Consider the following 11772-nt stretch of genomic DNA (forward strand, 5'->3'; position numbering starts at 1 on the left):
TTGGGAGGACATATTATGTGACGCCTATTATATCTATTCGCATAATCCATAGGCCATAGGCCATTAATCCCATTCCATATCTTTACCCTCTAACGAATCCACCACTCTCTTAAAAGATCCATTTATATTTCTAAATAAATCTAACGTTAAAAGCATACGCTATTATTTTGAACTGTCGCGCGACCTTACGCCAATTTGATGGCAAAATAACTCATAGGCTATCTATGGTTCTCCGCTCTGCAGCCCAACTCCGCCAGACAGACTCACAGGCTACTCCTGTATGGACGCCAGAGCCCACTCACCGCGGCCATTTGCCTGCACCCGGACCCTTGGTTAGAAGCTGCGCGCATCAACTTGTGGTGTATTTTTCCACAAACAGTTTTTTCATAAGCGTCAAAATATGGTTGATTCTATTTATATACTATACTCTTACATATTACCGTTTCACTGTGACAGGCGTCCCTGCACAGTGAATTTAAAAATCATTTACATTCATTCTCTTCTTCTCAAACTTACAGCAAAGTTATGGATCATAAAGCAGTAGGTATAACACAAAAATACAAAGGAATACTACCCCAAAATGACCTAATCTTGCATTAAATTCACCTTGTTGTTTGAATTTATAGCATAAACCTTTGTGTCTAATTTACATAGCAACATAAATTGGAAGAATCTAAAATTCAACTCAAAATATGGATATTGATATTACTAATATTAGACAATTCAGTGTTATTTCTTCCCCATTTTAAATAATCTTTTATGATCTTAGTTAGCTGATTTTTTCACAATTCATATTATACCAAAACCTTCAAGATATATTACAATAAAATGCAAAAACCTGAGCATTAATGCCCTCTGTACAAAGCGGAATTCTCCAGAACTCGCCGGTTCTGTATAAATACATATCTTTGCTATGATTTTGGAAAATTACTGTTATTCCTCACATGCACTCAATCAGCAATATGATCTTGAGAAAGTTACTTTTATCCCCTCACATATGCTAGCGGCCTTGGGCAGATGTTTTCGACGTACAATCTCGCCCACAGGTCTTTCCAAAATATCAAAACACGTGTCTGACCAGCTTTGTGCAGGTTCCTAAATTTGATTGATAAATTACAGCATTTGTGGAATCCAGTTAGTGTAACAATAATTTAGAATAGCCAATGCAGATATTTTTATGAAAAAGGTAATCCGTAAACCCTTTATTGATATTTTCCCGGGATGTTAAGCCACTGTTTTCCTGAAATGCTTGATCAGAATGCTTGCTTTTTTCTCTGGATTCTAATCACGTCGGGGTCGCCATTTGATGGAAAGGATTTCTCTGTACCTCGTTCAACCTAGCTAAAAAGTGCCCACTCCAATCAGAAGGTGTGACATATGTTAATACCTTTCCAGTGTGTCCAATCATTCCAGATATATGAAAAATCAATACAACAAGCAATTCTGATATTTAGAACATTATTTTATATAGAGGATTTAGCATATTCAGTACAAAGACAGGTCAAGTATTTATATTACCCATTCAGAGATCTCTGAGGTGGATTTTCCAGTGGTCTCTCCCTCACAGCAAAATATGTAGCAGGTCAAAAGAAGACCCCTGCAAACCGACTCCTCCCTTATCTTTTGCGTGGCCTTTTAAACTGCATCTTCTTGGGGCGTCTCTCCCCGCAGGTTTCCTCCTCCATCTGGGGACATCCTTCCCTGCTTGGGCTGTCATTGGTCTGTCATATGATCTCTCCCTTCTGTCACTCCTATTTGGCAGGCGTGTTTTTCTCCCCCTCTTGTCCACATCCTGTGACCTGGCTTCCACTGGAGGTCACAGCACTAACCTTCTCCTTGAAATAGTTATCTATTGGTTCCTATCTACCAAAGCAACTGTTAATATATTTACTTTAAATTCCTATTTTGATTCTTATAATTTGGGTCAGCTAATTTAGCTATTTACCTATTAAAGTCCTATGGTTTAGAACATTATGTAAGGTTATTGTTAGATTTGATAAACTTAAACTATATTCTGGATAAGATCAAATTCAGCTAAATCATGGGTTAATCCCAGTCTGAACTGGATTTAAAACATCTTACAGTTCAAACTTACTGTCTCTCGGTCTGTAACCACCCAAAGGGTGTAACCAGAGTGAGAGCGTATTCTTCAATCAAAACAGAGAAAAACTCACCCTGATTAACCCGGATGAGAAACTCTTATCAATTACCACTTATTAACTAATTCGACTATACCTTTATTTTCCATTCTATAATTACAATAATATCAATAGGCTACAATTTATCTAAATATGATATAGCTCCCTTATTGTGTAGCAAGTGGGACAAATTGAAGTTAATCAACACACAACATCAGACTCTCCTCTCATTGGTGCTGTGTCCTTGAGCATATCTTCTCTTTTCTGTGGAAAAATCAGCGCATCTAATGTATGCTCTTAAACTTTATTTCATATCAGATATCCAATCATCTCAGTCAATCAGTAAGATATATATACACAATATGCATCAATATACATACAACACTGTGATGCTTCTCACAGAAACCCCTCATGCTCTGGGCTTTGTGGAATGTGTCTCCCACTTCCTCTGTTGATGCTCTGCAGCCATTTGTCTTAGAGAAAGCCATAAACTCTGTGTTGTTTTCCAGTCCCTATCCCAAAGTGACTAAGTGACTGAGCAGAGACATTAAAAGAATGTCCTTTTGTCAGCCGATCTCCGTGACCTCTGCCCCGACCATATCCTAAATGACCGTCCTTGTGCAGCTTATCCACCCGGCCATCCGAGACCCTGTGTAATGTTCTCCAGACCTTCCTTAAACAAGGCTTAAAACAACAGCTTGTCACACACAAAACATTGTTCAATTTCCACTAAACCCTCTACTGGTTAATCCCCAAGGCCAGCACGTCTCCTAATGGAAATGAAGAAAGTTCATCATTACACAAACTCAGCCGCTCCTCCGATGACCTAAAACAGAACATTTAAACATAATTAAAGATATATTTGAATTAACAAATGACAAGATCATCTCTGTAATTGCATATTTTCATATCAGCATGTAGGGCCGCCATGCTGAAGTATCTGCCTCTTGTTGAGTCCAACCTGGGCCTATGGAGAAATGTTTGATCAAAATACCACAGATTGGGGAGAGAAATCTATCAGATGGCACCCTCTGCGGGGTGAGTGACAAATTAAAAATGTAATTAAAAATGGGACCTAGTTGTTCTGCACATGCCTTAACACATTGAGTGCCAGCGACGCCATATGGCGTCATTAGAAATTTACCGTAGGCTGCCAGCGACGCCAAATGGCGTCAATAACTCAAAATTGTTTTTTTGACGGGGGGGGGGGGGGGGGGGGGGTGTCGATCTAAGCCTCTTACATCGCCTCTTACAATATGACAGCTATTGAATGTGTCTAACCTATTTTACAGAACCCTTAGGTGGCGACAGCGCACTCCAGATGAGAGAAAGTGGAGTAAAACACACAGAAGAAGTCGTTGGGGAAAAGGAAATCGCATCGCATCCGTCTGTATGCAGCTGCTTCATTGAAGCATAACGTTAGCTGTGCCCCTGCAGCAGCCAATCTGCTGTCACAATTGAGCACCTCCGTGTCCGCTGCGACAGCCTATTCGCATGATCAGCCGTGGAGTTGTTATTATTCTCAACTGGAAGCATGGGAGCTGGTGACAAATACACGCGGCTGTAAAAAAGCTGGATGTAGCGGACTTTTCAGTGCTGAGCACACGCAGAGCAAACGCACTCACAGCAGAGCCGAGCAGAGCAGAGAGACACTCCTCCCACAACGGGGGGGGGGGGGGGGGGGAGGAGGAGGGGGGGAGGTGGGGCACGCAGGACACTACAGCATACAACAGACCCAGGCAGCTGCAGCAGGCTCGATGCACAGAGAGCAAACAAGCTAGACTAGGCTATCTGATGCCCACCAGCAGTAAATCAAGACCAGCATGAAGGTGTAGGGTCTGCGCACGCAGGGGCCAGCGCTGCTGGTTGCAGCTAAAAAATATTATTTGGCCAAACAAAATTCCTTTGTTTTCACTCTTTTATTGAAGGAAATTATTTTTGAGGTGTCATTACATCAGAAAATATTAGCAATGAGTCAATGATGTGCTTGAAATGCTTCCTTTCACAAAAGGCTGAATATCTCAGGTTTCTAGAAAAAAATTGCTGTTTTTGGTCAAATCAAGCTATCTTCTCCGGCTCATAACTAAAGAACGGAAAATGGGATCAATAAACTTTTTTTTGCAGGTGATAGAAGAGAGTCTCATCGTTATTTGTGCGTGTTCAGTGTTTACATAGTAATTATTAAAGAAATTATATGACTGTTTTAAAATGCATTGCGGCCTATGTGGCACAGTACAGCACCTTTTGCCCAAGGGCCGTGGCACTCAAAGTGTTAAGCAGGCGGCCTCCTATTCTGTCTGGGCCAGAACTCTTCCTGGGTTTGCACCCTTTCATACACCTGACTACACTTCTCTCATCAAAGAAGGGCTTTGGAGGAGGGGCTGACAGGAAAGTGTTTCTGAGCTCAGAGTGTTTATCACTAAAATCGTGAACATCATCAAACCGAACATAAAAATCATTAAAACTCTGAGCCAGCTGCTGATCAGACTTGTAGCCTTGTAACAAGGTTTGGCAACATCTCTGGCTACAAACTCAATATTAATAAAAGTGAGATTTTCCCTATAAACATGGATGTGAGTAACCTCCGACCATCACCTACATCATTTAAAATAGTTTTAGATTAATTCAAATATTACTAATATTAATATTACACGGAAGTATGCCAACCTACTTAATAAAAAATAATTTGTTTTGGCACTGGAACGTACTAAGTCTGATCTTACACGCTGGTCGTCCCTCCCGTTGTCTTTGACGGGCAACATATTACCGTACCCAAATTTCTTTATCTTTTCCAGAGTATCCCGGTCTTCATTCCAAAATCGTTCTTTTAAAACCTCAACCGAATAATTTCTTCTTTCATCTGGAACAACGGTCCTGTTAGAATACGGTAGGGGTGGGCGGATCGATCCCAAAATATCGATACTCCCGATACCTGAGTCTCGTTTTGAAGATCGATCCTGACATCAAAATATCGATACTGAACACAGCTTTTGTGCGTGCATTCATGCAGGGCTTCTCCGCCTCGGATTTGCTGTTGTCGTGTCATCACATGTGCACTGAAACAACGAGTATACGTGCCTGGGCCAATAATAGTGCTTGAACGATATGCAGGGCGGGTCTTGTAAAGGAAGGCAAGCAGCAGAGCACAGAGTGGGATTGAAATCTGACGCGCACAATCGCATACAAAAACACACATGCCATTCCGTGATCTGATCACGGCTCAAAGGAACAGGAGCAGATCGTTTGGAGTTATTTTACATCAGTAAATGACAATGTTGTGAAGTGTGACGTAGCCGCATGCAGGCTGTCCACTACTGTGGGACCACTAGCCTACTAGCAACTTGTTTAAGCATCTGAGAAACAAGAAAGACCTGCAGAAAAGAAGAGATACAGAGACACAGAGATAGACTCCACGGGCAGTCTTTTCACAGAGGAAAAGAATATCCAGGTATATATAGCAGTTAAATTAATATTAAGGATCTTCAGCATTGGTTAATGTTACATTTTCAAACTGTATCGGTCATAATTTATAGTGGTTGATAAATTGATAAACCTATTGATAAACCTCATAAACAATGACACACTGCTCTCCCCTACATGAAAGTTCATAAGCCATATTTAATAATAAAAAGTATCGGTATCGGTATCGGTATCGGCAATTCTGGACCAGTATTACTTGGTATCGGATCGACACCAAATTTTGCAGTATCGCCCACCCCTAGAATACGGAGGTCAATTTTAAACCTACCCAAAACCTCCGGAGGGCTTGCTCTCCCAGACTTCCAGTTATACAGAGGTCTGCAGAGTTGGGGGGAGGTGGCGTTGCCTTTTCCCGCGGTGTGCCGCTTTGATGAAAACAATTAGGCTGCAGTAATATTTATTAGACGATAGGTGGCAGCAGATCACTTGAATCTGCTGAATCACCTGAGAAACGTGTGTAGGCTACTCATCCCTTAACAAGTCCAGTCACTATCCATCAACACAACAATGAAGGTATCATTTCTGCTTATGGTAGTAGCCGAACAGAAAGAAGATGATGTATGGGCTTGTTATCATTTTACTGTATAATGTTAAACTCAACTACATGGTTTGTACAGACTCGCATATGCTTCCCAAACAAATGAATCTCAGGGCAAGAGTGTACACAACAAGCGTGTGGCAGGGGCTTCGGTAGACTATAACAACTTTTTATTCAATGGTCAATCATTGTGATCTAAATTAGTGACATTTTCCCCAAAATACTCATGGTTCTGTGCTGTTGGTAGGCTATTTGATAGCCTATCTGATGCCTGCAGTGCGCTGGTCAATTAACGATAATGACGGGAGGCTTGCGCGCAGATTTTCAGTCCTAAATATCAAACATGTTTGATATGAAAGCATTCATATTGACTTAAATATTTTGTTCAATATTCTGACTAAATGAATAATCCACTAATATTCAATATTCATATGTGAGTAGCCTACTGATTCTACTCCAAAAACGCACTACAGCCAATTTTAATGCATTTCCCCCCCATTTGTGGGGGGTCTCTTTGAAATGAATATTTTTCACTTGCAATTGTCACTAAAATGTATTTTAAAAGTTTACTATGTCGAGTTTTCATTATTCAAATAACAAAACATTTATAAACAAATACAAAAACACTTGTCGTGTTTCGCTTGTTTCTGGTATCTCCTTCCATCTGGCGCTGTGTTGCAATTCTGCATGACAGGTGAACCACATGCGCTTGACACTTGACACAACAACACACAAGCAAAGCAATCAGCGATTTCTTCCCCACCTTCACGGACAAAATGTCAAAGAGAAAGCAAACGTCTTTACTTGCTAACTTTGGATTCACCAAAAAGCCGAATCGCAGCGACAAAAACGGCCATGAGGAGGAGGACGCGATACCCTCTCCACTTCATGGATTCCAGGACGACACGAGAGGGAACTGCCGATAGGCCTCTCTGGTCCACTCTTTTTTAAGGTAAGAAGAATATTTTATTTATTTATTATTAATATTTTATTGTCATCATCAGTGCATAGGCCTACAGTGAAAAGGTGTAGCCTACAGTTTTAGCCGTGGCTCTTTTATCGTCATCACTTAAACATTTAAAACAATAGCCTATAAAACAAAAATAAATATGCCAAATTAAGTGTAAAGTAACTTAATAAATTAAACGGAATGACAACTATACAATATTACAATTAAAATCCTAATAGCCAACGAAAATGTCTAAATAGGCCTGGTCGGAAAACTAGCCTATGACTTCAGCTGAGGAAAAACACTGTAGCGCAGCCTGCCCCCGTCATGCCTCACCAAGTCTAAACAAATGCATATTAAACTTAATTTGGATTTCAAAATATAATACCTAGCTAACATACAAAGCTTAATTAAACACTTTATTTGAATGGCTACAGAAGTTGTGCGTGTGTGTCGGCTGTCGGCAGTGTCGGGTTGATAAAAAAATTAAAATAATAGCCTATATCGAACTCATAAACACGCTAAATTAAGTTTAAAATAACTTGATAAATTAAATGCCAGGACAACTACTATATATTTGCAACGAAAGTCTTCAAATAGGCAAAAATAGGCCTGGTCGGAAAACAAATCTATTTGACTTCGATGAGAAAAGGCCGCGGCAATGCCTGTGTGTGTGTGTGAGGGAGGTGATTTGTGCTGTGTGGATTATATGATCCACGATTTCGCTCTGTGTGTTGTGTGTGGCAAAGCATGTATATATAACCTTGTTATTGCTTGTAAGATGAAATCCGATTGTCATAAATATTATTAAAAAAAAATATATAATATAAAAACCTGCATACCTGTGAGTAGCCTACTGATTCTACTCCAAAAAACGCACTAGGCCTACAGCCCATTTTACTGCATTAACTTTTCATTTTACTTGTACAAACTGTAATGTCCACCAACAAATATACTCTGAGATCATAGTAAGGCAAATCAAAAATATTTTTATTATGCCAATGTGTAATTATTATGCCAATTATGCTACATACAATAGAAAAAGGTAATAACTAAGTATTCGGTTAGGCTACAGTATAATCACATTCTTTAACTAACCATTCTTCTAGGAAAAAAAATGCTACTATTTTCATAAAACACGATAAAAAAATGATAAAAAAAAGTGACAAAAAAAAAGCATGGCAGTCAATAGTATGAGTTGTGCCAAACTAATGTTGCTATCTCAGACAGTCAGACACTCAAGCCTCGATCACGCCACTTGGGCTCCATAGGGTTCATTGTCTATGCGTCTGCTAACTGAAACAGCTTCGGCGAACTTTGGCAGACAGACGGGGCGATCGCAGACATTCATTTATGCGATCGACCAGCAGCTTGAAGTCTCTTCTGGGAAGCTGAAACCTCTGCTCCACACAAGCAATAATATAGTCTTTGAGGTTTTTTGGCAGCTCCCATTTCCCCCTGGATCCGTCCCAGTTTGATGTCCGTTGCCAAGCCACGTATAGCTCTTCTGATATGAGATGGCGGAACAGCAGGCATCCATACCGATCCATTCGACCATTGCTATGCGCGAGGAGACTTGTGTGTTCTTCGGCTGTGACATCAGTTAGTTGAATGTTTGCGTGCAGATGGTGGATATATGGACTCCTTGGCGGGAATATCGGGGGCGTTGCAGGAGAACAGGAAGCTGAAAGATAATCAGAATCAGAATCACTTTTATTGCCACAGTATGCAAGTTACATACGAGGAATTTGTCTTGGTGTCTGTATGCAGCGTAGCGGTTACATCAATATACAGATGAATAGATAAGAAGACAGATAGGTAGCAGACCAAAAACAGCTCTATAGCTAAAACAAGATTTACCTGGCGTGGGCGCTGGGGTAGGTCTGGGGGTTGAAGGAAGTCTTTCTGCTCTGTAATCCTCTCGCTCTCTCCGCAGTTCGACGATCAGAGTATTGCAGTGTGCATTCTCTGATGTCAGGGTCTCCACGTTCTCTTGCAAGGCAGTATTGCGAATGTCGGCTAGACCTTTAGCAGCTTTCCATTCGCCCGTCGCTGCCTTTGAGGCTGCAAGACTCGTCTCCAACACCGTGATGCTCTCAGTCGCCAGGCGAAGGGCCTCTGAGCCTTGCCATTTCATCACGGCGGTTGTCCAACACGTGGCAGAGGGGAGCAGCCTGTAATTTTAAATAGATACATGTAAGTCAAAGAACACACACACACACAAAATGCTAAATAATAAAAAAATATTTCTGGTTTCCAGGGACTTTAATGAAATACAGTGTCGTGACAAAATAATTACATTAGGCTACTTACAGCTTTTTTGGGCACAAATCGCTTGGCTGGTCTTGGTGTGCCCGCCGGGCGTGGTGGTGCTCTTTTCGCCAAGGATGTGGAGGCTGGGGTGGAGGCTGGAGGAGTGTTTTCGGCGCTTCTCTTGCGTCCTCTGGTCCTGGTTGCCCCGTAGAAACGCTTGCCATCCATGACTGGGTCGATTTGATGAGTTGAAGTGAAGTTCATGGTTACCTGCTCCAATTATATAGCATGTCTTCTTGGGGGCGTGGTGTACAATAACGTCATTGAGCCCATTCTAATAGGCTAGCATTCTAATGCAAAACAGTTCACTCCAGTTCACATTTTATTTCATCTTTATTCTTCTTCTTATTTATTTTATTTTTATTTTCTATTTGACGATTACCGTTTGTTTACCTGTTGAACAACTGTAACATTTTTGTCAGAATGCCCCATTTTTTGGGAAGTTTATACATTCAAATAATGCCATTTTAAAATGCATTTATTTATAATATGTAAGCCTTTCATCAGTTTTACCAGAAATGAATTAAAATAGATTTTCTTCACACTATTCTAATTTCTTGAAATACTGAAATACAGTCACACATCTAAAAAGGTGACATACAAATATATATATGATATTTTTTTTTCTTCTTCCCCCATTTACTGGTATTTTGATGACGCTGACGGTGTAGAGCATTTGATGTGTTATTAGATTTCTTTGTCTGGCCCACTCGAGCTCAAATTGGGTCACATGTGGCCCGTGGAAATGAAATGAAATGAATTTGACACGCATGTAGAATAATTGTATTATGCCATGCTCTACGAATGTTTTTGTTACTTGTTGTATGCATGAACTAGAATTAAAATAGCTATTTGATCACAAAAAAATAAGTAATTATTTTAGTCAGAGGGAGTGGACTGAGGCTGAGTCACTCATAACTGAGAAGTAACTGCTGATTTTCTTCACACTATTCTAATTTCTTGAAATACTGAAATACAGTCACACATCTAAAAAGGTGACATACAAAATATGCACAGTACATGAAGTTCAAGTCATTTTTGGACACAAATAGTGCAACATCTGGGGGACGGCTTTAGCTCAGGAGGTAGAGCGGGTCGGCCAATGACGCAAGGGTTGGCGGTTCGATCCCCGCTCCCTCCCAGCTGCTGTCGTTGTGTCCTTGGGCAAGACACTTAACCCCAAATTGCTCCCGATGGTGTGTAGGCACCCTGCGTGGCAGCCTGCCGCCATTGGTGTATGAATGGGTGAATGTAGACTATCTACTCATTGTAAAGCGCTTTGGATAAAAGCGCTATATAAATGCAGACCATTTATCTGAAAATACTGAAAAGATTACAGTAACATTGTGCAACAACTGAAAGTTGTGTATAGAAAACTTGATTCAAACCAAATAAATATGTTTACCATATCCACACATTAGGCTACTTTGACAAAGTTTTGAGTTAAGTCCAACAGTGCAACTTTTCAATCGAAAAGTGTCTGCATGGTGTTGAAACGGTGGCAGGGTGAATTAGCAAAACAAAGGACTGGGGGAAGGGCATTGCTGCTGATTTTCTTCACACAACTCTAATTTCTTGAAATACTGAAATACAGTCACAGATCTCAAAAGGTGACATACAAAATATGCACAGTATATGAAGTTCAAGTAATTTTTGGACACAAATAGTGCAACATCTGAAAATACTGATGATGATATTGCAGTGTTTCAAGCGGCTGAACTAAGCACTATAGGCTATCACTTGCTGCAAACCCCAGCTTTCAATGAGCAGCCATCAGGCACGGGTGGGGTGAGGCAACATTCCTGGAATGCTGTTCAGCTTTGATTGAACAGCCATCACCATTCCACACACAAGAAATGGTAATAATCTACAAACTGGTTCTTACTGAAAGGCAGGGAGATGACAACGAGTAGACTATCGCAGTGATCATCAACCTATTCCATTAAGCTGTTTCAGTTGTCAGCCCTGCTAGCTTATACTCTTTTTAAAGTTTTGTTGTGATGTCTCTCTAGCGATTTTGTCTTCAAATAATGCCAATTTATAATGCATTTATTTCTAAGATGTAAGCCTTCTCATGTTGTGAAGTAGGCTATGGCCCCTATTCTCCCACAGGCCTTCGGCGCTAAAACGGGCCTTCGGCACGAAAAAACGTGCCTTGCGCTGCCTCGGGAAGATATTCATTCACTATAATAAAATAAATTTGTTGGATAATAGCTTTTGTTTTTTGTGTTTTATTGTTTAAAGGAGAATTTCGGTTTTTTTTAACCTGGAGCCATTTCCTGGCATTAATTATGAATTGGCCACTCACCTAGCGATGTCTGCAGCGTTTCTGGGCGTCCTAGCGTTGTTTTGAG

The 11772-nt window shown here is 40.6% G+C and overlaps 1 protein-coding gene across 1 annotated transcript in view; it reads right to left on the reverse strand.

Moving 5' to 3' along the window:
• Window positions 1-9242, reverse strand: part of LOC310800829 (uncharacterized protein) — a gene marked incomplete at both ends in the record, with an annotated part of 32927 nt that extends 23685 nt beyond the window's left edge. The window contains one exon of the mRNA XM_083664735.1: window positions 8966-9242. Within this exon, the coding sequence (XP_083520861.1) occupies window positions 8966-9242 (277 nt within the window). The remainder of the gene's footprint in view (window positions 1-8965) is intronic.
• Window positions 9243-11772: the final 2530 nt, after the last annotated feature.

This window comes from Poromitra crassiceps (genome assembly GCF_964638095.1).
Source record: "Poromitra crassiceps genome assembly, contig: HAP1_SCAFFOLD_92, whole genome shotgun sequence".
Lineage (NCBI taxonomy): Eukaryota > Metazoa > Chordata > Actinopteri > Beryciformes > Melamphaidae > Poromitra > Poromitra crassiceps.